The following is a 25,329-nucleotide window of genomic DNA, read 5'->3' on the forward strand; positions in this document are numbered from 1 at the left end:
AAATTTGGAAAATTAGAATTATATTTTTTCCAGCTCAAGCTTTATTGCATTGTTTACTGCAAACATGCTGCTGCAGACCAACAACAAAAGTCTTTTTTACTTCAGCCCTTCTTTACCATCCCTAACAATTCTAATGCTGCTGAAAATTGGGGACTTCAGATCTATATAAATTGCTATATTATTTTATGAACAGGCTTCTTATGACTTTAACAATTCACTACTGCCATCATTGTCATATGGCAGACATAAAAAGCTTGGATTATAGATGCATCAATTCTGGGGCATTGAAGACAAATAAAAGACACTAAGAATATGCCACATGATCCAACAATGCCTTACTGACTCCTAGAAAACTGAAATCTGAATAATCAGGATCCAAAACTCCAGTTAGTAACACCTGGTAGACTGGGAAACCAAGATAACACACACATACACACTGCTAACATTTGACTTGGCATTACAAAGCAGACAAGGAACTGCAGGGAGATGAATGAGTTGAGTATTGCCACTTGGTGGAGACAATAATGGGAGCCTGTTTTTTCTGGCAGTGAAAAACACACAGTTAAGAACAAGGAAGAAATGCACACAAATTAAAAACACTAGTGAAATGCCTATGAGTAAAATGTGTGTGACATATTGAGACAACCCTGTATTGTATATGCATGCACTATATGCTCAATGTACCAAGTCATATTGTGAATATCCTTCAGGGGTCCCTGTTACTGGAAAAATGTTCTCCAACATGGGTCACTGAGAGCCCTTTTCTTCCTCGTTCCTATATCTGTCTCCAATTACGTTTTTTTCCACACAACGACATCAATCACTCAGTTGCATGCCTACACTTTCAATAAAATGATCACAGACTTCATCACATACGCAGCTTGAGCAAATTTTCTTGTCTTTTGGCATTCAGTAAAAGCCCCTGAGAACTGAACTAGGCCCTGATGCCTTTTCTCTGGCAATTCCTTCCTTTCATGTCGTGCACAAAAGAGGTGTCAGAAACCATTTCTATATATACATCACTAAAGATGTTGCTGACAGAACAAATGGGATATTTACCCGAAACATCTCCAACCTCTTGAACGTAGGAAAAAAGTCTTGACTGGTTCCCAAAGACTCATTCCACAAAAGAAAGCAGATAGATGCAAGAACTGCTAGACATGCAACTTTGAGTCTTCAATTACTTGTTAAAGACTGCCAAATAGACATGCATATCTGCCCTAAACCTTGGAACAAATCCACTGAACTATACCTTTGTTCAGCCTGAGAAACATTAAGAATCTACGGAAATCAGACATTTGTCTGAGATGACTAGAACCTGCTATGAGCTGGAGAGAGGAAGTGCCTGTAGTAGAAACCTGGTAGATACTTCGAAGCAAATGACTCATCTAGGTTTCCCCAGGTGAATCTGAAGACAAGGCTTTTTGATGTGACCAATAGTATCACACACAATTTTTACTGGATTTTGGAACACCTGGAAATTAAGTCTTCTCAATATGAGACATAATCTTCTAAACATGCAAAGGGGTTGTCCTGTAAAAGAAACACTTTTGCCTGAAGCATTGTTTTTGTTTCCTCAGCTTTTGTTTCCTCAGTTGTGGAAACCTCGGTGCTAGATCACTTTGAAAAGGCCTACTTTTCTGCTATGCATTTTGCAATTATGAGACAGCAATATATACAGATAGCAATAGAACCATGTGGTTGGCATGATTAGAGATGAAAGGTAGGAGAATTGGACAGGTCACCAAAAACTCTTAGAAAATCAGACATAAGATACTGAACAAGGTATCATGTACCATGCACATTGCTTGAACTTGTGTGGAAACTCATTCTTCTCAGCTACACAATTGAAACCAACACCTTTGAAAGGCACCACTAGGATGAAATACAAATCCAGATGATATGGCTCAAAGGATCTTAATTCAAGATACCTTAAGCTTTTCTAACCCAAAACATTAAAGACTGCTGAAGGCATAGATCCACTTAGCTTCTTGGTCTTTCTACTAATGTTATTTATAAATGCATTTATCAGGTTCTGTCTTTGTAATATAAAGTCAGTGCCCTTTAAGTAAAAAGAAGGCATGATGCAATTGTGTATAGTCCTGTAGGTGTAAAATACTGACTAACTGGCATTTTGGATGATAGTATCCATACTTCTCTGAAGTCCATAGTAACAGGGCCACACGGGATACATTTTGGCTGTTGTTAACTGCTCATCCTTTTACTTGACTACCAGTAACAAGAACCAAAGAAGCAATGCAATCCAAAAACTAGAAGCCAGATAATTCCAAGAGTGTTTGAAATAATGCCCTTATCAGCAGTTGGATCTCTCCATGGAAGTATAGACCAGTAGTCAGTCAATGATCAAAATATTCCACCAAATTCAGCTATAGATTTGGTCTGATATTTTCAAATGTTCCATTCAAACTGCATAATTATATTACACACATGGAACTGTTATTGCTAGGAAAGTACCAGCAACAGTCCGCTGTCAATGATAACATAGCCACCATGAATTCCTTTACCAAACACAATGACATCATGTCCAACAAGGGCATCACATATAAGAAAATCTAAGAGTTTTATTCTTATTAATCAAGATTTACTTAATGTTCCCTCCCTTTCATATCTGACCCCTTTACCTAATGTAGCAAACCATACGCACTGCTGAACAGCAGGGGGTTGGACTGGATAACTTTTGTGGTTTCTTCCAACTCTAGATGAAGAATCATAATAGTGTAACAAGATTGACAGACATGGTAGCCTGAGGCTTCTAACAAAGGGCTAAAACAAACATGAGATGCTTATGGAATACATAATGTAACTAAGTGATCTAGTGGATGAATGACTGTGCAATAGACAGATCAAATCTCAAAGAACCCTTCAGGCTATAATTCTATGCCTAATTACTTGGGAGTAATACTTATAAAACATAAAAGAGATTTACTTCAGAGTAAACAAATGTAGAATCAAAAATCTCTTAAGTCAATTAGGATCTTCGTCTGAGCTTCTTAATACAATTAAGGAGTTGGCACAGCAGTTAAAATGCCAGCTAAGATACCAGCAGGTCTGGAGAGAAATTCTGTGTGAAATCTTTATGCATCCTACATAGACAGATCAATGACTAGAATATACAGTGGGCAACAGGGAAGGCTCTCTTTCCTTCACCAATATTTTTTTTATATTGAAAATGTTTTTATTGAAAAATAAACTCTTTTTGAACCAGTCAAAAGATTCATATTTATAGAAACTGATCTTATTTTTGTTTTCTGTTATATGTTGAGTTTAAGCAACCTTCTTGCTTTGAATTTGGCACTATATCAGAAGCTTGTCCATTCGCCTTCTAGCTAGGTACATGGTGAAGATAGGAAAGTGGGAAGCTAACAATTTTCTGAGCCCAAAATAAACAGATTACTACAACACCATAGTTTGAAACCAACTTTGTCCTACCATTCCCATGAAACTTTGGACATTAAAATGTCCTATAGAGACAACTGCTGAGAATACAGTATATACGTGTGGAAGGCACAAAAAAAAAACAACAAAAACAAACAGAGTTGCTTACCATTTGGAAAAGCTAGAACACTGATAATAAGAAAGAAGAAAATCACAGATAGGATGCCTTTCCAGATATTATCTTCTGGGGTTGTATCATCCCTAAAAAGGGAAGGTAATCAAAACAACAAAAGGAGATTAAAACATTGCACTCGTCAACTTTGCTATGACAACCTCATTTAAAGTATTTTCCTTTATACCTGACAAACTTCTATTTCATTTCATATGTCAGCAATGCTAATCATGCAATCAATGTACATATCTATAAACTTCTAGCTCCCCTTGAATTCACAGCATTCTGTATCCATGGATTCTGCACCAAAGATTCCATCATCAAGATATCCCCCTGCAAAAAAATTCCAAATATATATAACCAGGCCAGTTTTATTATACAGCGCATCATTGTCACTCAGAGTAATGGCCCATTGCCCACTTTCAGTCTGTAAACAACAGGAGTGGACTGTAACAAATTTCCAACAAAAAAGAGTTATAGTGAATATGCATTAAAAAAGCAAATGTGCATGAAAAATATAATTTAAGCCCAAACTACACAGCATACAGTGATTTTAACATGTTCTCCAGTGTTAGGGGTGGGGGGAGTGGAGGGGGGAGGGGGAGGGAAGGGGGAAAAATGAATAGAATGATGATATATTAGATACTAGCTGTGCCCGGCCACGCATTGCTGTGGCTGAAGGGAAATCATTTGTTGACCAGGTGGAATAGCAGTGAATAGCCTTGCAGCCTTAAAGTCTGGGTGTTTTCTGCTTATGTGAATCCTTGTTTGGTGAGGTGGAATACAATGGAATAGGTTTTCTGCTTGGAAAGCTGGGTACTTGCGTTGTAGGAAAATGGCTTTTTAGCCAATTTGAATTGCACTGAATAGCCTTGCTGTTTCAAAGACTGACTGCTTTCTACATAGGGGCATCCTTTCTTGGGCAGGCTGAATGAGATGGAGTAGCCTCATGTCTTGAAACCCTGAGGGTGTACTATGTTGCTTGGTTAGGTTGAACAGCACTGAATAGCCTTGCTGTTTGGAAGCCTGGTTGCTTCCTGCCTGGGGGAATCCTTGTTGGGAGGTGTTAGCTGGCGCTGGTTGTTTGCTTTCTGGAATTCCCATTTTCAGAGTGTTGTTCTTTATTTAATGTACTGATTTTAGAGATTATATTATTTCTTCCTGCCTGGGGGAATCCTTTGTTGGGAGGTGTTAGCTGGCCCTGGTTGTGTCCTTTCTGGAGTTCCCATTTTAGTCTTTATTTAATGTCCTGATTTTAGAGATTATATTGTTCTGTATTATTACACCACAGTAATGTTAGGTGTTATATTTGTTGCCTGAGAGTCCAGGCAGGCAGCCCCTCTTTTCAATCCCTGGGGGAGAGAAAGAGGCCCAGGCAGCTGAGGCTGGGAAGGGAGGGCCCTTCTCTGAAGAGGGGGAAAGGGGGGGGGGGAGGGGGTGCAAGGAGCCAAGGCCCTGCTCCCCGGTGGCCCTGCCTAGGCCTTCACGGCCTTAGGCCGCCGTTTGCCTCTCCAGGCCTGGCCCATGTGGCAGGCCTGGGCCCTCGCCGGCTGTTTAGGGTCTTCAGGACACGGCGGGGGGGGGGGGGGGGAGTGGCTCTTCCCGGCCATGCAGCCACCCCTGCCTCCGTCTTTGCAGGCCTCCATCTCAAACCCCAAAATAAAACAAAACCCAAAACCCAAACCTTGGGGCCTGGCAGCCTGCGTCGGGCTAGCGGGAGGCCAAGGTGCGTCTTCGCGGGGGAGAGGGGGGGGCGGGCCCGACTTTGTGGAAGCCCCCCCCCCCCCCCGACCTTCGGCTTTCCAGGGCTGAAGGTCCAAAAAAAAAACAACCTTTGGGGCTTCGTGGCCTCCCTCCGCTGGCGGGAGGCTGAGGCGGCTTTTTTGGGGAGGGCGGCCTCCCTCCGGCCTGTGAAGCATGGAGGAGGCCGCGGGGGGGGGGGGGGGGGGGAACGGTGGGCCCGTCTTTCTGGAAGCCCCCCCCCCCCCCACACACACACACCTTTGGCTCTGCAGGCCTGAACGCAGGGAAAGAAAAAAAAACCTTGGGGCCTCGCGGCCCTCCTCTTCGGCTGGCGTCACAGGCCCCGCCGCGTGGAGGCCCCTCCTCCTCCAACCACCATGGGGCCTTCCAGCCAGGCTGACGGCTGGGGTTTTAAGGCCCCATGGAGGTTCTTGATGGGAGTTTTTGTTGTTTCAACCTTAAGGCGTGGATGATGGATTGTGTTGTCAAATTTCGAGGTTGGGGGGCCTTTACTTTTGTTGTTTTGCTCGGTGCCACGATTCCATCACCCTTTTATATATATAGATGTGAGTAGACAATATAGAAGGGAAGAGGATGGTGAAATGTTATAAGAGATAAATGATGTGTAGGTATGAATGTTTGTATTAAATGTGCAATATACTTACAACATGAAATATAAGATAATATCAATAAAAATATTTTTTTAAAAACATGTTCTCCAGTGTTTTGCTTTAATCAGAAATAGCCTCAGAAAACTTGGAACTTCACCCACTATTTTTGGCTTAAAACCACTTTCCAAGTTGCTCCTCCTCTTACGAAACTATAAGGAGTTTGGGTAAGTGCTTCTGATGAGGAGTAGCTTTATGAGGCAAACAAAGGAGTTGAAAACCCTTTATGTTTTGCGGCTTTAACTAAAAGTCACATGTTTTCTGGCTGCTCCTTAACTCTGTAATCATCTAGGATTCTCCTATGGGTTGTACACAGCTTGAATGGTATAGGACATGATACAATAAAAAACAGATGTGGGTTAGTTTTCAACAGAGGACCGTTAGTTGATGGAGAAGGCATTAGGTTGCATGTCCCCAGACACCTGTCAAGTTTAATTAGAATACAGCAAAGTATATGCTCACACTTTCACAAGTACAGCCATTCTTAATTCATGGTGTAAAACTTTAAAAGGCAATAGAGAATCATGGGATGCTGCTGCAGAGGATGTAAATAATTACAGAGGCAAAGAAATTGAACATCTGAGATAGACTTTGGTTTCCAACAGGAAGCCCTGCAAACTGAATACCTCCTCAAAATACCTGGGGCAATAAATCTGACATCCGAGATAGACCATGGCCTCTTGGGAATTTTTTTAACTATATGCCCGTTCATCTAGAACAGTGGTTCTCAACCTGGGGTCCTCAGATGTTTTTGGCCTACAACTCCCAGAAATCCCAGCCAGTTTACCAGCTGTTAGGATTTCTGGGAGTTGAAGGCAAAAAACATCTGGGGACCCGAGGTTGAGAACCACTGATCTAGAAGTCTCAATTGAATTCAGGAGAGTTTACTCTTCTATAGAAAGTCTCACTGAGATGAATGCTGACACTTTCTTGTAATCACGGGCTTAAAAATTAAACAGAGGAACAAACTAGAAAAGTGATATATGGACTTCATTAAGATTCTTGAGCCATTGCAATTTCCTTTTTGCAATTCCTCTCCCTACAATAGCCAGGCTCCTTTATAACACAATGAAAGAAATATAGAAATAACTATAGAAATTTAAATGATAATCAATTACTAGTACTAATATGTACACATCACAGGATAGCTACTGCTGAATATGATCTCAGAAACCCAAGGGAGAGATATTTGCTGGAGGGGGAAAAAAAGCAACACTTAGGAGGCACCTACAGTGTTCAATAATGTAGTTTGGAGATCACTTGAATTGCCATGACTCAGTTATATGGGAGTTATATCTCTATGTGGTCTTTAGCTTTCTCTACCAAAGAATATTGGTGCAGCACCAAACTACAAATACCAGGATTCCATAGCACTGAGGCATGGCAGTTAAAATGCTGTCAAACTGTATTGATTCTACTGTGTAGATGCACCCTAGATTAACACTGAAGGAGGTTCTTTATATTGCAAACTTTCAGATTTCAAAAATAAATGTATTAACCTCGAAAAGGCAGCAGTATGATTTTTCCTGGTTGCTCCTGATAGCACAACTTTAGCAACGTGAAGATACATAAAACCCATCTACAGATTTAATATCCGTTTTCTACTAAGAAAGAATCTTGATTATTCATCTGTTATTTCTCTTGTAAGTGAATAATATTGACCACTTGTGGCCACTTTGTTACAACAATGCTGCATAAAAGATGTTTGTAAAGGGAGGATCAGAAATTGCACGCATAGATCACATACATGCATGAATCTTATTACCGCAATGCATATACAATAGAGTCTCACTTATCCAAACTAAACGGGCCGGCAGAAACTTGGATAAGCGAATATCCAGGATAATAAGGAGGAATTAAGGAAAAGCCTATTAAACATCAAATTAAGTTATGATTTTACAAATTAAGCACCAAAACATCATGTTATACAACAAATTTGACAGAAAAAGTAGTTCAATATGCAGTAATGTTATGTTGTAATTACTGTATTTACAAATTTAGCACCAAAGTATCATGATATATTGAAAACATTGACTACAAAAATGGGTTGGGTAATCCAGAAACTTGGATAAGCGAGGCTTGGATAAGTGAGACTCTACTGTAGCAGAAAACAGAGTTTGAGTCAACTATTCATTGTAGGTACAGTACTCAAATGCAGAGAAAAAAGGTTTAACAAGGACATAAAATCAATCCTTAGACACAAAACACATATCCGAGCAGGGACCTCATAAAGTTAAAAAAAAAGGGACCTGAAAATCATCCCAAAAAAACTGAACAAATTTTCACACAAATCCATGGAACTCCTTCACATGTACAGCTCTAGAGAACAAAATACACAGGATAGAAAAGAATATATTTGCATGAAAATGTCAGATGTAGCTTCCCCAGGAGAAATGTTCCAGAACATCTGTCAGTAAATACTGCCCTCCCCACGAAGAATATAAACCCCAGAGAGAAGCAACTGCTAGCAAGCCAGTTCTGACAAGAATGAAATGAACGAGAAAAATTCAGAAGTCTCTTTCTTCACTAAGCTTTCTGGTTTTGTGTATTTTGTGAGGTGTGTCTGAAGAACAATCTACTGTCTAACTCAAGGAACAAGGAGCTTTTACGGAGCATATTTTATATGCCTACTTGAAAGTTAGCCTCATTGAACGCAGTATGGCATACTGCGGGCAGCCTAAGGGTGTGCCTACTTATCTATAAACCTGAATATGATTTACACCTGATCAAACATGCATAGGACTGAGCTGTTAGAGTTCTATTGTTGGTTTACTGTTACACCTAGGTCCCACCCTTCTTCCATGAGGAAAGTCAAGGTATTAATCAAAGGGCTGCCAAAAGGCCATTGAAGACCATGCAGATGTAAAATGGACAGGCTATCTGATTAGAGAAAAGTCATTGCAAAAGCAGTGTCTGAAATACTGGAATTCCCTGATTGCCTTTTTGCGGAGAGAAATAAAAAGAGAATAACATGTCAGCTGCAGGTTTTCATAGTAGGGTTGGTTTAGTAGAAGCAGCATTATGAATACTGTTTTAGCAGAAGATTTCATATATCAAGATTTATAACCATCATAAAGAAAGTAGGAAGTCACTGTAAAAAAAGAACTCTTTTTGCTTTTGCCTGCTTTTTTTCTTTGCTATATCTATTTATGTTGCTATATCTACATAAGGCCCTCAGTATTCACTGAGATTTAGTTCCAGGACCCCCAAGGATACCCAAATCCATAGATGCTCAAAGCCCATCACACACAATGACACAGTATTGTTCCATTATATAAAATAGCAAAATCAAGACATTTATATTTTTAAAAATATGTTCAAATCATGGATGGTTGAATCCATAGATAGGAAGGTCCAACTGTATTTCTTTCTTTTCTATGCCACTATATAAATACTATGTGTGTGTGTACATGTATACCATATATATGATTAAATCTGTGGGTGCAGAATCTGTGGATAAGAAGTCTCAACTGTAAATTTTCTTTACTGTTTAATATGCGTATGCGTATGTGTGTCTTAATAGGTATATGTATTTGTAGAAATATGTATATAGAAATATATATGTACGTGAACTTGTGCAACAGATAGATAGAATGATGTGCAATGTCTATTGGAACGGCCCGGATTACACTTGAGGATTATGTGGGGAATAGCTTTATGAGTGTATGATGAATGTATCGTTTTATTTGTTTTTAATTGTTTTAATGTATTTTATCATATTATTAATATGGTTTGTTTTTAAGGCACCCAATAGTTGCCTATGTGTAAAGCTTCCTTGAATCCCCTCCGGGGAGGAGAAAAGCAGGGTAGAAATGTCGAAAATAAAAAAATAGAAATATATAAGTGTATATGTGTGTGTGTGTACACCAGGCATGGGCAAACTTCGGCCCTCCAGGTTGTTAAGAATTGTGAGAGTTGAAGTCCAAAACACGCGTGCTAAATTCGTAAATACTACATAGCATTATTTCGTATTGAACTACATTTTCTGTCAAATTTGTTGTATAACATGTTTGGGTGCTTAATTTGTAAAATCATAACCTAATTTGATGTTTAATAGGCTTTTCCTTAATCCCTCCTTATTATCCAACATATTTGCTTATCCAACGTTCTGCCGGCCCATTTGTGTTGGATAAGTGAGACTCTACTGTATTTGGATACACACACACACACTCCAACTATATTTCTTCTTGGCCATGTCATATATATAGATATTGTATACAGAAATATGTGTGTGTGGATACACAGACACATATTTACATATACTTCTGTTGGATGATTGAATCCATGGATTGGAAGGTCCAGCTATATTTCTTCTTGGTTATGTCATATATATAGATATATCGAAATATGTGTGTGTGTTCATGGGCACACATATATACATATACTTTTGTGATTTGTTAAATCCATGGATTGGAAGGTCCAACTCTATTTCTTCTTGGCTATGTCACATACATAGATACATAGAAATGTATATGCGCATGTGTATGTGTAAGTTACATATATGTAGATTTACACAAACACACTTTTTTCTGGTACTCAGAAATGCTAAATACCAAAAGAGAGACTGGACCCAGCTCTTTCTAGCTCCTGAGAGGAAGGGCCTGGCGCCACCACTTGCGCCCTCAGAAGATGCTCGGGCTCCCTCTGCGCCCAAACCTGCCTTGCCGCGCGACCATCCCGCCCTAAACCCGGCATCACCTGGTGAAGGCGAAGGCCATGAGGCTGAGGGTGGTGAAGCTGAGGAGGGTGATGGTGTGGGGCCGGTAGAAGAACTCCAGCGTGATGTCCTCCACCTGCTGCTCGTTGATCATGCGAAAGTGCAGCCGGTAATTCACGTCGTCTTTGCTCAGGGTCCGACTCCCACCGTACGACGCCATGCCTCCGGCTCGGGTTTCCCTTCGCCCCCGCCGAGGAGGAGGACGAGGGCCGGGCCTGGCTTGGCTTTCCCCCGCAGGCCTTCGAGGGGAGGAGCCTCTGCCTCTACCGCCGCCTTCGAAGCCTCGCCTCCGCGCTCGGCGTCACACGCCTTCGCGTCTGGGAACCGAGGCCTCCTCAGCGCCAGGGAACCGGGACAGGCCTCCGCCTCCCCTCCAGGCCGCGAGCTTCTTTCTAAAGCAACGGCTTTATTCAGGGAAGGTGAGTGACTAAGTGAACTTCCGCTTGTTCTTCTCACGAACTGTCCCGTTAAGATAGGCCTCCTCAAGCCTCTGTCCCACGCCTTTTTTGAGCCTCCAACTCCCAGAATTCCTGGCCATTGAACAAGCTGGCAAGGGCTTCTGGGAGTTGGAGGCTTGAGGACCGCAGTTGGAGGAGGCCTGCTTTAAGAACTGCCTGCCTTCTGAGTGGGAGAGACCACAGTGGTGGGTTGCTGTGAGTTTTCCGGGCTGTAGGGCCATGTTCCAGAAGCATTCTCTCCCAACGTTTCGCCCACACCAATGGCAGGCATCCTCAGAGGTTGTGAGGTCTGTTGGAAACTAGGCAAGTGGGGTTTATAGATCTGTGGAATGTTCAGAGTGGGAGAAAGAATTGTCTGGTTGAGGCAAGTGTGAATGCTGCAATGGGTCACCTTGATTAGCATTGAATAGCCTTTCAGCTTCAAGGTCTGGCTGCTTTCTGCCTGTGGGAATTCGTTGTTGGGGGTGCTAGCTGGCCCTGATTGTTTCATGTCTGGAATTCCCCTGTTTTCAAAATGATGTTCTTTATTTACTTTATTTATTAACAGCCAGGGAAGGGTTAGGACCAGGTTTCAAATCCCAACTCAGCCACTGCAGGGCCTTGGGTGAATCACACTATCTCAGCCCTGAAGGAAGGCAATTGCAACCCTCCTTTGAACAAATTTGCCAAGAAAATCTCATTTTGGAGGTCGCAGTAAGTTGGACATGAAGGCACATAATAACAATCCCAGTAGACAAGTCCCACCATTTTCTGTGTTCCAGGTAACATCTTTGAGAGTATAGATTGACTAGTGAGAAATTGTTCATGAGGGTGGCTGAGATAGTGATCCCTTTACTTTCTGATGGTTCGATATAAGCAAGCTTTGTTACATGTACAAAATATGCTTTTAAAATACAATATTTGGTATAAAATTCCTTTTGGTTATGTGTATAAGGTGTAGCGTCAGCCTGCAACCAGTCACTGCTTGAAAACGCAATAATAATTTGAATATTTCCATAATCATTCTCTTTCATTTGTTAAATTACAGAACAACCTCAGTAAGATGGCTTTATTGACTCAAAAGATATCTAGATGCTCTCCCTTGATGAAGACTTCCATTATTGTGAGCTGCACAAAACAACTGAGAAAGCAATCCATCAAAACCTGGACACTGTCTCCTGAGCAGTTGGGTTTTCCACTGTTTTCCCACTACAGGAAATGTTGCCAACCAGTATTAAAGTACTCTAGGAGTTTGCCTTTAGGTAACCATGTGTCATGCTGTTGTTCAAGTACCGATCTAATTCCAAGTCCAGAAAACAAATCTCTTTCTTTAGTCAATACACTGGAAAATGAAGTAGGACCTAATATAGATATGAACACAATGCCTCGAGGTAAGAAATCTATAAAATACATATTGTGTAAATTGAGATTTTCCTAATATCACATCCTAAAATTTCACCTGCTTTTTATGCTTGCAGATGGGCATACAATTACTGAATTCTTCATCAAAGATTTCTTAAGGATTTGACAATAATAGTTAACTTGAGAAAGTGATAGTTGACATACATTGTTGCATTATATTTCAGACACAGTGGCACACATATTTGTATCATTGGGTATTCATGTTTATTATTCCAAAGATTGGCTGAGCTAGTGGGGAAGATTACATTATTGTACTTACATTGGGAATATTCAACTTGGAATAGATGCTTAGCCATAAAATTAATTATCTCAGCTTTTACTACTGGCATTCTTTAGATCTACCACAAATAAAGTTCTGGGGATAAAATGTGGGATCTCGTTTAGAGAAAGAGCAAGCCAAAAGATAAACAATAAATAAAATATGTTATTGAAGGACTTAATATAGTGGGTTTGGAATACATGTTTTGGTGTTGTAGCATTTGCACTAGATGATATCCAGCTATCAATAATTTATAGCTTGCCTTTTCCTGAATGTGGAACTCGTGGTGGCTTACAAATAACAGAAAATACCAGGAGGGGGGACATAAAATGCTTTTAAAACAAACATACACAATTAAAACATTTTAAAGTTTTATTTTAAAGCAATGGTCATAATCAGTACAGCATCATTAATAGCTCTCCACTTGTTAACAATAAATTCCCAAAGGCTCTCTTGAATAGAAAAGTCTTTACTTGCCACCCAAAAAAGATAGCAAAGATTCTAATTCTATAATTGGGTAGCAAGCACAAGGAAGCAACTTCTCTGTTCCCACCAAACAAGCCTGTGAAAGAGGTTCATTCTCTGAGCACCAAAGAAAAGTTCATTCTCTGAGCACCTTACTTTTCGCACAGGCTCATAGGAGAAGATATAATCCTTTAGATATCCTGAGCCACAACCATATAGGATTTTATAGATAGTACCCAGGACTTCAAATGGTGTTATGATTATTAGAAGTGGTTGAAAAAAAAGCTGAACTGTATTGCTTGGGATTCAGCCACCTGGTGGTGCTCTTGTGTTATTTTCTTTCTGTTACTCTCTAAAAACATTTAATTTATTACAAAACAGATAAAGCTATTGTTTGTAAAGTGAAAATTGTGTTGTACTACTCTTATACCAAAGACAATGTGATCTAGATTCAGTTCTCCATTCCCTGATTGTTTGTATACTACTGACCTAGCTGTGTCAATAAGGTACAGTAATAAAATCATAGATTTTGTAATGAAAACCAATACATGGACCAACTTGGTATCCAAACACTACAATATTGAAATATTAAGCAACAACAACAACACATCTTTATTTATATCCCGCTTTTCTCTCTAAACAGGACCTAAAGTGGCTTAGAGCAATATAAAACAATATACATATGTAAAACAATAACCTATAAGACAAATATACAATAAGAAATAAACATATTTTAAAATATTTGTCTAATACAGTTATTGCAAGCAACTCAACAAGACAGATGGTAAACATTAGCACGACTCAATAAGAGTTAGCCTTTTTCAAAGATAGAATGACTGAACATCTTCAAGAAATGTTGCCCATGAGGAAACAGGTGGATCTTTCTTAGGAGAGTACTGCTCAAACTTTTGTCATTACCAGGTTGCCCCTGCATGTGCCATAGTGAGCTATGAACATGAACTTAAGCCAGTTGCACCCTGTTACACTGAACTGTGAGCATAAAGAGATAAGTGGGTGAAAAAATGTGGGCAAGATAAACAAGTAATAATGAAAACCCTAATAGTCTGTAGAAGTTTATGCATTAATATGTTTGCAAGGTGATGAGAAAACCGTAATTTTGATGACCAATGGCTTCTCCCACTGATTAAGCCATTAATACCTGGAGTAACAGAAAACAATAAAACTGCTGTGTAATTATATTTCACTGCATGCTTGAATTTATTCACTGCATATAAAATTTACCATCTGTATGGTGCTCTGCTGTGCCTTCTCCAATGTTTTCTCTCTGCTGTAATGGCTTGCAGATTTGGAAGATGCATTGCCTTCATCTGCTTTGGAGGAGATTTCAGAAGATGAAGCCCTTCAGATCCTAGCTAAGCCACCACTACCTTTTGAATCTTTCACACTTCAAGATTACGTTGATCGTTCAGAAACCCTGCAGAAGCTAGTGCTTCTAGGTAAGCATAGGTTTACATGTCAGGCTTTTAGTAAATATACAGTTTTTCTGCAAAAGAGTCCACTGTGCTTTTTCTGGCAATGGGATCCTTAGAGTAACAGAATTTATACAAATATATGGCCAATATAATTTTCTCTCATAAGGTAGATGTCGCTAAAAAGGTATGGTCCACTGCAGAAACATCCATATTTCTCGATGACAGGAAGCAACTTCCAGTTCTGTGGCAGTGCAAGTATTAGGAGCCCCACAATCTGAGGCAGCTTTTAAGGTCTTTATGCTATTACAGTAGAGTCTCGCTTATCCAATATAAATGGGCCAGCAGAACATTGGATAAGCAACAGTGTTGGATAATAAGGAGGCATTAAGGCAAAGCCTATTAAATGTCAAATTACACATTATGATTTTACAAATTAAGAACCAAAACATCATGTTTACACCAAATCAACAGAAAAAGCAGTTCAGTACACAGTAACGTTATGTAGTAATTACTGTATTTACGAATTTAGCACCAAAACATCAAAATGTATTGAAAACATTGAGTACTAAAAATGGATTGACTACAAATAAAGATAGAATTGCATAAAATGAACTTACAGTAACAACATTATCAAAAGTTAACTCTGTAAAATGTTCAGTCCTTACTACCTAGAGAAACAGCTGTGAATCCCAGTGGGAGGCAGATTGCATTGGATAATCCAGAACGTTGGATAAGTAAAGGTTCGATAAGCGAGACTCTACTGTATTTTTAGTGTTATATAGCCGTGTATTGTGCTCATTTGGGCTCTACTTAGTAATATCAAGAATCCCAAGGCAATATGATAAGGAGGACTTTGTAGTAAAGAAATTAGGTTGGATTCAAATGTAATCACAATGAGAGCAGGCTTACTGAAATTATGGGGACTCAAACCTTCTTAACTATAGTGGGCCAACTCTTATGAATGACCTAACTCTGGATCCAGTCTGCTTTATGCAAACTTATATGATTTGCTTACAGATACTTCTACCATTTGATAAATAGATTTTTTTATTGAACATCTAGTTAAAATTTATTTGTTGAATGTGCTGCAGGAGTCGATTTATCCAAAGTGGAACAACGTCCAGGTGCAGGCCAACTTCTTCTTAAATTAGACTTTGAAAAAGATATAAGAAAAATCCTTCTCTTTCTTAAGGATGTTGGTGTCGAAGATAAACAGCTTGGGGCATTCCTCACTAGAAATCCTTATATTCTCAAAGAAGATGTCCAAGATTTAGAGACAAGGTAAAATATTCACTCATTATATTGCTCAGAAAAGACAGCACTCATTGTTATTATTTTCCCCCCCCTTAATTGGTTCCTGTATGGATTTTGCTTAAACACTTATTAACTAAATTTGGAGAAGATGTAGGCTGATCTATAATGTAAAATATCCAACCTCTGCAGCATCTGCTATCCAGAAGTTCAAGTTCCATTCATACTGCACATGATTGTTTCCAAATGGGACCCAGAAATTAGTATGGATTTTACATATATTATTTCTGCTTTCCTTGGAACCTTTCCTGAACTGGGTAAAAGAGAGAGATGATTTTGTCTATTTTAAGTGGAATTTGGAAAGCATTTTGAATTATTGCTGCATAATAGAGTTGCTGACACTTTTCTAAAGACTGCAATGTTAAAGAAATTTAACTATCCTTATGTGGACACCAATTAAAGGCTAGCTTTTTCAAGGAAGAAGACTTGGATTCTTTCAGTGAATTGGACACAAACCTAGATTAAAACTGACTCATAAAAATATTGTTGAGGGGGAGAAATCAAGCAGTCTTTTTATCGGAATTATTCTTGGAGCCTATTGTGTTTGATGAAATAAAAGAAAACAAACATAGAAAGTGGGAAGTTGGCTAGTGAGGCATTTTATGTGCCTCACCCTTCCAATTGAAGGCATGTTTTTAGTTGTTCTGGCTGAAAAGTGGAAAAAAACCTAACCTCTTTATTGCTAATGGGAAAATTTCATCTTGTAGAAAAATACATACTAAACAGAATTTCTGGACCATAGATGTAAAGTGAATGCTACATTCTTGCTTTTGTCAATATTTGCTTGTAAGAGAAAATGCAAAGCTGATCCCCAAGACCTTGCAGATCTTACTGTTATGAATCCTGAGTTCTTGGGTATTCCTTGAACAGAGATTTATATCAGAGGCAAAAGTAACATGGAAGAATCTGACTCGGTTCCTACACTTCAAGAAAGGAAAGAGAAAACTATTGCTGATTCAAATCTAACAATATGTACCTTTGAATTGAAATAGCCTTGTTAAGTGAGTCTTGCATAAATAAACAAGAGCACTTCAAACTTTCACTTTAAAGCTTCTTCCAGATTGGAATTGAGGATCATGATTTTTTTTTCACCAGTCTCCCAATTTTCTTAAGATTTCTGTTTTGCTGGCCAAATAGATCTGTGCTTTTTAAGATGTTGCATGTAGCTGGTTAGGACATTATCTGTCCTATAGCATAATAAATATATTTGCTTAAATAAAACAAGAAGTGAGAAGAAAGGAGCAGAGAAAAAGTTTGAAATTATTTCAGATCAGAATTTAAAGCTTTTGTTAAAAATGGCTTGTTTTTACTGAACTATTTGTAACTCCTTTTTTAGCTTTTTTATCTACAGGTTTTAAATAGTTCTAACACTCTGATTACCAGTACTTTAATCCTATTCTAATTTATTTTTGCATGTTTTCAGTTATATTTGAAAGTATTTGTCTTAAATCGTAAGCCCTGCACCCCAGTTTTGAGACAAGGACAGAGGATAAAGTATATACTCAGAGAGGAGTAATCTCAATCATGGTTTTTGGGGCTTAACAGTGACAGATCTAGAAACCAAACTGCTAAGATGGACAAGGTTTTATTACACTGTAAACAACAATAAAATTGGTTGAGAAGTTATAGGATCTATTTCAAAAGGAGATACTTTGAAGCTACGTATTCTGTATGGTTGGGTTTAACTTCAAAATAATAGTTTATGGTGGAATTAGCCCTTTACCTTTTGTTTATATAACAGTTTCTTCATTATCTTTAGAAATCTTTGTTTAAAAACCCAATTTTTCATTAAGAAAATGACATTTTAAAATACTTCCTTAGAAGAAGCCTTTTGGAATGAGAACATCTCAGCTGGTCGGACTAGGCTGGTACTGACCAAATTCTTATTTAAATACAGCTGGAAATCATTAAGCTAATATTTCAGTATTATTTCATGCTGGAGTGTTTATTTTCTTTTGTTTTTAATTGGAAATCATGATGTTATGTTTTGTCATACCTGCAGTCTTTTCCACCCATCTTCTTGGCAGGTTTTAGTTGTTAATATTGTTAAAACATCTGTCATTTTGATAGATGCTGCTGGGAAACTGGCATCACTGAACACATTTTGGTCATTTTAATTTTAATTGGGATGTTCTATCTCCTCCAGGATAGCTTATCTAATATCAAAAAAATTCAACAAGGAAGCAATTGCACGAATGGTCTCGAAGGCTCCATATTTACTTCTATTTTCTGTGGAAAGACTGGATAATAGGTTGGGTTTCTTCCAAAAAGAACTTGGACTAAACACTCAAAAGGTATCTTTTCCTTTCACTTCAACCATTATACATGATCTTGCTTCAAGAGTATGAGAGCCAGGAAGTACTGAAGAAAGTACTTACGAAGTTGCAAAAGCTGGTAGTAAGATTCTTCAGTTTCCCTGGATTGTTACACATTACGTCTCACCCTGTCATCTTCAACTTATATGACACTATAGTACAGCCACATTTATGCAGATGGCTAATGACTTCCAGTTGGTTAGATTTTTAAATGTCTCCTGAGAAAATTCCCATTTTATATGGAGCAGTACTGACATTAATAAATGACACTGTCATGAGTCTCAAATAATTTTAGGTCATGTAATGGAGGCTCAGGTAAACATGTGAGTGCAATTTATTGTGACTTTTCCCTGCAGACTACTGTTAAAATTTCATATTTGCAGTAAAACACCTTTATACACTTGTCACAGATGCAGTGTACATGTTATGTTTTTCTTACACAAATGTGATGTCCATGTAGGGAAAAAGTATATAATGCTATGGTTGAGAGACTATTTGACCTGTTTGTCTGTCTTTGGCTAGAACTGTTTGAATTGTGACTTTGTCATATCTATAGTAATCCATTGAAATCTATGAAATTTTGGTTAATTGTGATTAACATAACCTGTTGAAATGAATGAAACTGTTTGGGGCTTACTTAGGTTTAGATCTAGCACAGGCATAGGGAAACCTCGGCCCTCCAGGTGTTTTGGACTTCAACTCCCACAATTTCTTACAGCCTACTGGCTGTTAGGAATTCTGGGAATTAAAGGTCCAAACCACCTGGAGGGCTGAAATTTGCCCTTACCTGATCTAGCACAATCTATTTCATACAGCACAAATGTTAGTTTATTTATCTACTTTGGAATTTTTCATGTCTGAAATTTCCGAAACTTGATGGGGAAACCGTTATTCATGAACAGAGATGACACTTTTGTAAGAAATATGTGACACATTCAAGGTCTTTCTTCAGAACTTGAAAAATGTACATGTTTCAAGGAGAGTAATTCAGTGCAGTTATAAAAAATGTCCCCATGTAAATAAACCAAGAAAAGAGAGTGATGACAGCACAAGTTCATAGCACCTTAAATGTCTATTATTTACTACATATCACCAAGTGATTTTTCACATTTTTGTATTTAAAACACAGACCCGTGATCTAGTGACTCGTCTTCCAAGATTGCTGACTGGTAGTCTTGAAATTATTAAAGAAAATCTAAAGGTAGGTATTCTATTGTTGTGTTACTACCTTAGTCATTCCATCTTAAAAATTATTTTAGATACTGCAGAAAAAGTATCCTGAAACATCTAGATAGCTGTTCATAGGCAAAAACATTTAACATTAAGTCTAATGCCCTTTGTAGAATTCAATGATAGAGGCCTGGAAAAATAGTAGCGCTGGTTTTTTTGGCACGGGTATTGAGATTATGGTCAAAATCTTTGTTTTCTTTGCTATATGCCCAATGTGTCAGTCCTTCAGTTTTTTTTTTCATGTCAGGAGTGACTTGCACCAAATTGCTTCTGGTGTGAGAGAATTGGCCGTCTGCAAGGACGTTGCCCAGGGGAATGCCCGGATGTTTTGATGTTTTACCATCCTTGTGGGAGGCTTCTCTCGTGTCCCCGCATGGAGCTGGAGCTGATAGAGAGAGCTCATCTGCGCTCTCCCCGGGTGGGATTCGAACCTGGCAGCCTTCAGGTCAGCCACCCAACCTTCAAGTCACAAGGCTTTAACCCACACTGCCACCGGAGGCTCCTAGTCCTTCAGATGAGATCCTAAGAATTACCAGTGTTGTCCACAAAACTGCTTGGGATAGTTTAGGCCTTCACTTTTGTTACAGTCTGTAATAAATAAGAAAATGGCATTTTAAAGACTGGAGTGCAGGCAATTAATCTTAGAACACTTTACATGGCTTGAGAATGGCTGGTTTTGACTTCCATATGACTGAATAGTCAGCAGGACAGAACTGTGGATTGTGCTGGGAAAAATCATGGGTATCCTGAAAAGCTTTAGAAAATAGACTAAAGAAAGACTATGCGCACCTTTTTGAATTCAACATGATCTGCACAGCTATGATGAAGGTTTATTATTTGTTTGAACTAAAATACCAAATATGTGTTTCATTTCATGTGTCTTAATATTTAGTGAAAATAGAACCCTCTTCCCTGAAGTTTTTAAAGCAACTTTGACTGCATTTCTTGTATTTGCTTTTATGTTTCGCTAGGTGTATGAACTTGAACTTGGCTTTACTCTGAATGAAGTGCGGCACATTGTACACAGAATCCCCAAGAATTTGAGTATAAATAAAAAGAAACTAACAGAAACATTTGATTATTTACACAACATAATGGGCATTCCACACAAGCTCATTGTTAACTTTCCTCAGGTGAGATCCTTTTTAAATTATTCCTTACACATATGTTCTCCTTTTCCTTCCAATGGGATCATGATAATTACTCTTCTTGCTAGAACCTCACACCTGTAGGAATTAATTTTGAGTAGAAGTAACTAGCCCAGCATCAGTGAGTGAGTTTCATAGCTCAGTGAGAACTTAAAACTGGATTTCCTAAGTCCTAATTCAGGACTTTAACCACTACATCACAGAGGACCTTTGATGGTTACCTCGATTACCACAGACTTTATAACAAAAAGTGTGAGAAACAATTGATGGTGCAGTATTGAAGGCAAAACTATTTAGTCTACAAATTGTCTCCAATGTTAGTATATTCTAAAATGTTTAGACTTTGTTCACATTTATACATTTTTTGCTGGTGAATTAACTTTAAATATATGTAGTTTATGTCAAAGATCAGACGCCAGCCAGTTAGATAAATATAGTTTATTCAAAAATAACTCAAAAAGCTCAGCACAAAGTCCAGAGAGCTCACAACACTTTAACTTCAGTGTGATTTAACAGTTCAGAGCAAGAAACCTCAAAAATGCAAACCGGAATATAATCCGGATTATCCGGAGATATAATTCGGATTAAAACCAAAGTGCTTGGAAACAGCTCAAAATTGCAAGGCAAAGTCAAAACAGCAAAACAAACAAGGGCAAGAATTCCCAAAGGCTCAAAACCTCCCCAAAACCCAAAAGTACAGCAAAAAGCCCAAAACTAAAAGAAAGCCCAAACCGGGCTAAAGTTTTTCACCAAAAGCGGCGCAGGCAAACAATGTTGGAAAACGCTGAGGCAATGGTGACGAGCCGCTGCGGAGTCGAAAGCCAAGCCAGACGTCAGGGGAATGAAACGTTGTAGCGAAGTCAAACCGGCCCGGAGTCAGGATTGGAGAACAGCGTCAGAGTCGAAGGTGAAGCCAGCGGTTAGCAACAGAAGTCAACCACGAATACGGGAATGATGCCAAGCCGAGTTTAAGAGTGAAGAGATATGCCAATCCGAGTTCCGGTCCAAGTTCCAAAGTCATCACAGCGAGGTCCACGTTGCGGGATAACACAAAGTGCCAAGACAACAGAGGCGAGCAGCAGCTAATGCAAAATAGTAATAACAATGCAGTCCACACAGAAAATCCACACAGTTCCAGCCCTTCGTCGTAGAATAACCCGGATCAAACTTACATTTTTATTTATTTATTTAGGTTTCCTTGGGCATCCAAACAACCAACGCCTTAGGATCAGGTGTCCCAAACTGCTCATCAGAATCTGAGCTCCAAACAGCCAACACCTTTGGATCAGGCGTCACAAGTTCCTCATCAGAGTCAAAATCACTCTGCCTATGCCCAACACTATCCACACCTGCGGAATCGCCCTCATTCCTCCAGGCAGACCATGTGGGGTCTGCTTCTGAAGAAACCCAAGCCTCTCTTGCGTCCTCAGCATCCATGAGCCCAGTTTCCTCCTCAAGATCCTCCAGAGCCCGTGCCCAGTCAATGCCAAGCCCTTCTGCCGGATCCTCAACAGTCATTTCCACCTCAGGATTCCCTTCCAACTCCCCAAATGAATCCTCATCTGAAGATTCCTCATCTATCTCCCTGACTCTCTTCCTATGTAAATCTTTCAGCAAGCCCTCCTCGCGAGGATTCTTCCATCCCCTCCTGATCCTACCATTATCACACACAGCCTCAGAAGACTCATTCACAACAATTTAATTTTATTCATATTCATATAGAACTAATGTGAGTGGGCTGTTGCTTACCTCTTAGCAGTCTTTGATTCATAGAACGGCCATAATTTGAAAACAATCAACACTAACAAAATCCCACTGTTTTCACTATGACTTATTCTGAAACAATTTTACTTAAAACCACGATCTTACTAATGTAAATAGTTGGCTTTAACTTGTTTTTGCTTTTAATTTCAGGTTTTTAATTCAAAGCTGCTACGAATTAAAGAGAGACATATGTTTCTTACTTTCCTGGGGAGAGCACAATATGATCCAAAGGAGCCAAGCTATATCTCATTAGAACAACTGGTAGCTTTGCCTGATGATGTGTTTTGTGTAGAAGTTGCCAAAGCAGAAGTACAGGACTTTGAAAATTTTTTGAAAACATTGTAAAGACTGTATTTTAATGTAACTCTTGTGATAATGTTTGAAATTACTGCATTGAATAAAAAGTAACATCAAATTCTAAATTTTAAAAATATACTGTTTTAAGATATGGGGGTACAAACACTGCCTAAATGCCCTGAGTTTCTCTTATCACCATGATTTTGAAAAGGTAGCTCTTTGGTAAAAGGTACATTGGTATCACTGAAGATATGATAAATGATCCACATGCATATTTTTTATTTACGTCCACACACTCATTCTGCTTGGCTGTAGCAATCACCATCAAAATGGCAGAGGTTTGGCCTAGGTGAATATGTCTTAATTTAAAAGAATATATTTTCCAGGCTGATTTTGTCCCAGTGCTTACTGAGCCTATATTACAATTTCCTAAATGCTATAGTTATTTTTTCTCTGTGCAGCATTGGCTGTACTGAGGTTTCATACCATTTCTGTACCATCCTCTGCACTTTATTTTTTCCATGGCTGCAATATTATAATCATAAAAGTGCCTGCATAGCACATTTCATGGGACAACATAGATTCTCTCTTGTCCTACTGTAATATATTTTAAAGTATTTTCATGATTGCTGCTGTAACAATCTTTGCACTGAAAACCATCTCAGGCACCAGCATTGATCCTGATTTTAGTGAGTTAGTAGTATGAGCATTGCTCTGGCCCAAAAATGGGCATGATAGGGTCCGGGTGTGCCAATATTAGCTGAGCTATAACCTGTTGATGCTATCTGCTTTAGCAGCAGTCCTTATGATGTGGTTTTGTTTTCAATGTAACCGCATGGATATTCAGGCAAAATGTCTTAATTGCATAATTATAGGAAAAATCATACTTGATAAAACTAGAAATGACTTGCCAACCTGCAGTTCTGGCATTATTTCAGCTGCTTTTGAACCTGCTTCATAGAAGCAAGTCTCTGTTTCTACAATGTCAGATCAGATAGTTTCACAAGCTGTAATTTACATCATTTCTAGTGTTTTAAAGCTGCCACTATGCAGTGGTTGCAGTTTGTGGCTCTGATTATTTCTAGAAGCTGAAACGTAGAACCAGCACACTTCTACAGCACTCTACTTACAATGCCTGTCTCAGGAAACACTCTGAAGAGTAGGCTAGCTGGCTTTGTGTAGAGGATATGGTTGTTACTATTCAGTGTTGCCTGCACAGAAGCAAAACGTTTGTGTGTAAGCAGTACTGGGGTTGTGGTTACTGATGTAATGAAGGAGCTCTAGCTCACTTTGAGGCAAACATAGTCTGCCTGTCTAATACAAATGCTGGCGCTGTTTGTAGCTTCATAGCTTCCTATGCTTCTTAGAATGGCAATGATACATGCCCCCCTGTGTAACCAAGGCAAAATAAGTTTTTATGGGAATGGGTAAGGCCCAACAATGTTCCTTTGTTGTAGTCTGAAGTCAAGATGGAACCCAGTCCTGTTTGACTAGTACTTCCTGGGCACTCTCCTTATCCCAGGAAAAACAGTTTAATATAAGGCTGTTTTGCTTATTGCAGATGAGATGTGATGCTGCTGCTTCTCCTGGGGGGAGAAATGCAATAGAGGTCAGTCTATAATGGATGGTTTAAAAAAAAATCCTGACCATGCTGTTGTATCCCGTACTTGAGTTCCCATGTCAGGAGAAAGGTGGGATTAAAAATAAAATAAAAAGCCTCTTTAGGAACAGTTATCCCATTTGCAGTATAAGAGGCCTACCTGGTTTCCACACTTTCATATGTTTACATATGGAATACACTCAGTTATTTCACATGCAGGTTTTGATACCTACAGGTTTTGATACCTTCAGTGTGATAATAAACTACATTTTACAAGTGAGTTAGGAACTGCAAATACAGTCTAACTAGATTTCATGTTCAGCTTTCCCAATAAATAATTACACAGCTATGAAAGTTAAATTGGAATGTATGCTTTCTACAGTATCCTTGTTTATTTCATGAAAAAGGGTCATCATTGGTTTGAATTAGAATCTTATGCATGACATAATTAATGCTCTTCTAGGCACTCTTGCTGGGAGCTTATTCTCTGAGCGTGTGGGCTGTAGCCTACCACTCCTATCTGAGGAACTCAACCCCTGGTGCTAGAGGTGTATTATTGGCATTGAAACTTCATCCCACCCATATCCTTTCTGAAAAGATCAGTTGAGTCATTTATACATAATGGAAAGAACAGGCTTCTAGATTATCAAAGGAGATATATAGACACTGAGAGAGAAAAACTGAAAAGAACAATAGCTGATGATCCTAATAAAGATTTGGGCTTTTTTAATGGACCAATCTCACTGTTCTTGTTTGGTGTCATTTCATTTCTTCCCCCTCTGGAAAATTCAGCATTAAGCAGGAAGGAATCTACCACCAGACGATAATTTTCTAGCCTTGGGATTTCATGGTAAAGGTTCCATCCTCACCATTTGTTTGGTCACATATTTATGGCTATACAGCTGCAACTGTAATTTTGGGCTTGGAAAGTAAAGTTGGAGAAGTACTTTTA

The 25,329-nt window shown here is 38.9% G+C and overlaps 2 protein-coding genes across 4 annotated transcripts in view; one reads left to right on the plus strand and one right to left on the minus strand.

Annotated features, from left to right (window-relative positions):
* Window positions 1-10,856, minus strand: part of ptdss1 (phosphatidylserine synthase 1) — a 35,499-nt gene extending 24,643 nt beyond the window's left edge. Inside the window, exons 1-2 of the mRNA XM_003219516.4 lie at window positions 10,678-10,856; window positions 3,566-3,657 (exon numbers count right to left, since the gene is read on the minus strand). Coding sequence (XP_003219564.1) covers window positions 3,566-3,657; window positions 10,678-10,856 — 271 coding nt within the window. The remainder of the gene's footprint in view (window positions 1-3,565; window positions 3,658-10,677) is intronic.
* Window positions 10,855-25,111, plus strand: mterf3 (mitochondrial transcription termination factor 3). 3 transcript variants are annotated; one of them, XM_008108383.3, is made up of 8 exons: window positions 10,855-11,115; window positions 12,182-12,524; window positions 14,584-14,736; window positions 15,804-15,993; window positions 18,170-18,317; window positions 19,468-19,539; window positions 20,540-20,701; window positions 22,631-25,111. In XM_008108383.3, the coding sequence occupies exons 1-8, from the start codon at window positions 10,855-10,857 to the stop codon at window positions 22,823-22,825; spliced, it is 1,524 nt and encodes a 507-aa protein (XP_008106590.2). In that variant the 3' UTR covers window positions 22,826-25,111. The 3 variants fall into 3 exon arrangements, with proteins under 3 accessions (XP_008106590.2, XP_062836227.1, XP_062836228.1); XM_062980157.1 differs by lacking the exon at window positions 10,855-11,115 and adding an exon at window positions 11,300-11,441; XM_062980158.1 differs by lacking the exon at window positions 10,855-11,115 and adding an exon at window positions 11,314-11,457.
* Window positions 25,112-25,329: the final 218 nt, after the last annotated feature.

This window comes from Anolis carolinensis, chromosome 4, assembly GCF_035594765.1.
Source record: "Anolis carolinensis isolate JA03-04 chromosome 4, rAnoCar3.1.pri, whole genome shotgun sequence".
Lineage (NCBI taxonomy): Eukaryota > Metazoa > Chordata > Lepidosauria > Squamata > Dactyloidae > Anolis > Anolis carolinensis.

Bases quoted from the DNA above. Each gene is read 5' to 3' on its own strand.
- mterf3 (XM_008108383.3), top strand. From the start codon at position 10,855: ATGCCTCCGGCTCGGGTTTCCCTTCGCCCCCGCCGAGGAGGAGGACGA. The intron at 14,737-15,803 runs GTAAGCATAGGT...AATGTGCTGCAG, and splicing joins GCAGAAGCTAGTGCTTCTAG to GAGTCGATTTATCCAAAGTG. The intron at 19,540-20,539 runs GTAGGTATTCTA...ATGTTTCGCTAG, and splicing joins TTATTAAAGAAAATCTAAAG to GTGTATGAACTTGAACTTGG.